This window comes from Octopus bimaculoides, chromosome 28 (genome assembly GCF_001194135.2).
Source record: "Octopus bimaculoides isolate UCB-OBI-ISO-001 chromosome 28, ASM119413v2, whole genome shotgun sequence".
Lineage (NCBI taxonomy): Eukaryota > Metazoa > Mollusca > Cephalopoda > Octopoda > Octopodidae > Octopus > Octopus bimaculoides.
In genome coordinates, this window is record NC_069008.1 from 911,259 (window position 1) to 913,136 (window position 1,878).

Here is a 1,878-nt window from a genome sequence, read left to right on the forward strand (position 1 = left end):
TAATAATAATAGTAATAATAATAATAATAATAATAATAATGATGATAATAATAATAATAGTAGTAGTAATAATAATAATAATAATAATAGTAGTAATAATAATAATAGTAATAATAAAAATAATAATAATAATGATAATAACAATAATAGTAGTAATAATAATAATAGTAATAATAATAATGGTAATAACAATAATAGTAGTAATAATAATAATTATAGTAATAATAATAATAATTATAGTAATAATAATAATAGTAACAATAATAATAACAATAATAATAATAATAGTAATAATGATAATTATATTAATAATAATCTTTTCTATTATAGGCACAAGGCCTGAAATTTGCAGGGAGGGGCTAAGTTGGTTACATTGACTCCAGTGCATAACTGGTACTTAGTTAATTGAGCCCAAAAGTATGAAAGGGAAAGTCAACCTCGGCATACTACTACAACTACTACTAAATGATAATAATAATAATAATAATAATTCTTCTTTCTCCTAAAGGCACAAGGCCTGCAATGTGGTGGCAGGGAACTCGTCGATTACATCGGCGCCAGTGTTCCCAGATGGATGAAATGCCACTATTGCCGATTGTGCTAGCGATTCTGCCAGCTCCGTATCTTTCTACGACTAACCATAAGAATAATGATCGCAAATTTTTGTGAGGGGGGGGGGATTAAGTCGATTACATCAACCCCCAGTGCGTAACTGGTACTTGATTTATCGACCCCGAAAGGATGAAAGGCAAAGTCAACCTCGGCGGAATTTGAACTCGGAACGTAATGATGGGCGAAATACCAGCGTGTTGTTAATTCTGCCAGTTCACTATCTCACTACTACTACTACTACTATCCTTTCTACTATGGGTACAAAGCCAACCTCAGTGGAATTTGAACTCAGAATGTGCTAATGATTCTGCCTTAATCATCATCATCATCATCATCGTCGTTTAACGTCCGCTTTCCATGCTAGCATGGGTTGGACGATTTGACTGAGGACTGGCGAACCAGATGGCTACACCAGGCTCCAATCTGATTTGGCAGAGTTTCTACAGCTGGATGCCCTTCCTAACGCCAACCACTCCGAGATTGTAGTGGATGCTTTTACGTGCCACCGGCACAAAGGCCAGTCAGGTGGTGCTGGCAACGGCCACGCTCAAATGGTGTATTTTACATGCCACCTGCACAGGAGCCAGTCCAGCAACATGGGCAACGACCTCACTTGAATGTTTTTTCAAGTGCCAGTAAGGTGACGATGGTAACGATCACGCTCAAATGGTGCTATTTACATGCCACTGGCACGGAAGCCAGGCAGCTGCTCTGGCAAATATCACGCTCGGATGGTGCTGTTAGCGCTCCACTGGCATAGATGCCAGTCATTGAATTTGGTTCAATTATGATTTCGAATAATGAGGAGGAGAAGGAGGCGGAGACAGTCTAAATATAAAGTTTTCTCCCTCTAAGATGAAGTTAATGTGTCATCTCTTGTTGCATTGTTGTTTCACTTGTATCTCATTTCTTCCCTTTTGCAGCCAGTTGGGGCCATTGATAGCGAAACGCAGGACACCGCGCATCCAAGAGCAATACTCCAAAATAGGCGGAGGGTCCCCCATCAAACACTGGACCTCCATTCAGGGACAGAGAATGGTGGAGCTGTTAGACAGAATCAGTCCTCAAACAGGTCAGTCAACTCTTTGACACTCATCTGATTGTGTTTCTGGGTGGTGGCCACATATTTTGTTTATTTTATTTTTTTTTTTTTAATATTTCTTTTGTTTCTCACATCTGTCCTCTGTGTACTACTACTACTACTACTACTTTGTCTTCCTCTCTTTCTTTCTCTCTGTACACATCACCATCATCATTTAACGTCCA

The 1,878-nt window shown here is 38.6% G+C and overlaps 1 protein-coding gene across 1 annotated transcript in view; it reads left to right on the forward strand.

The window, feature by feature from the left end:
* The window catches only part of LOC106873668 (ferrochelatase, mitochondrial), an 18,664-nt gene that overhangs the window by 6,538 nt on the left and 10,248 nt on the right, over positions 1–1,878 (forward strand). Inside the window, exon 4 of the mRNA XM_052977718.1 lies at positions 1,536–1,684. Within this exon, the coding sequence (XP_052833678.1) occupies positions 1,536–1,684 (149 nt within the window). The remainder of the gene's footprint in view (positions 1–1,535; positions 1,685–1,878) is intronic.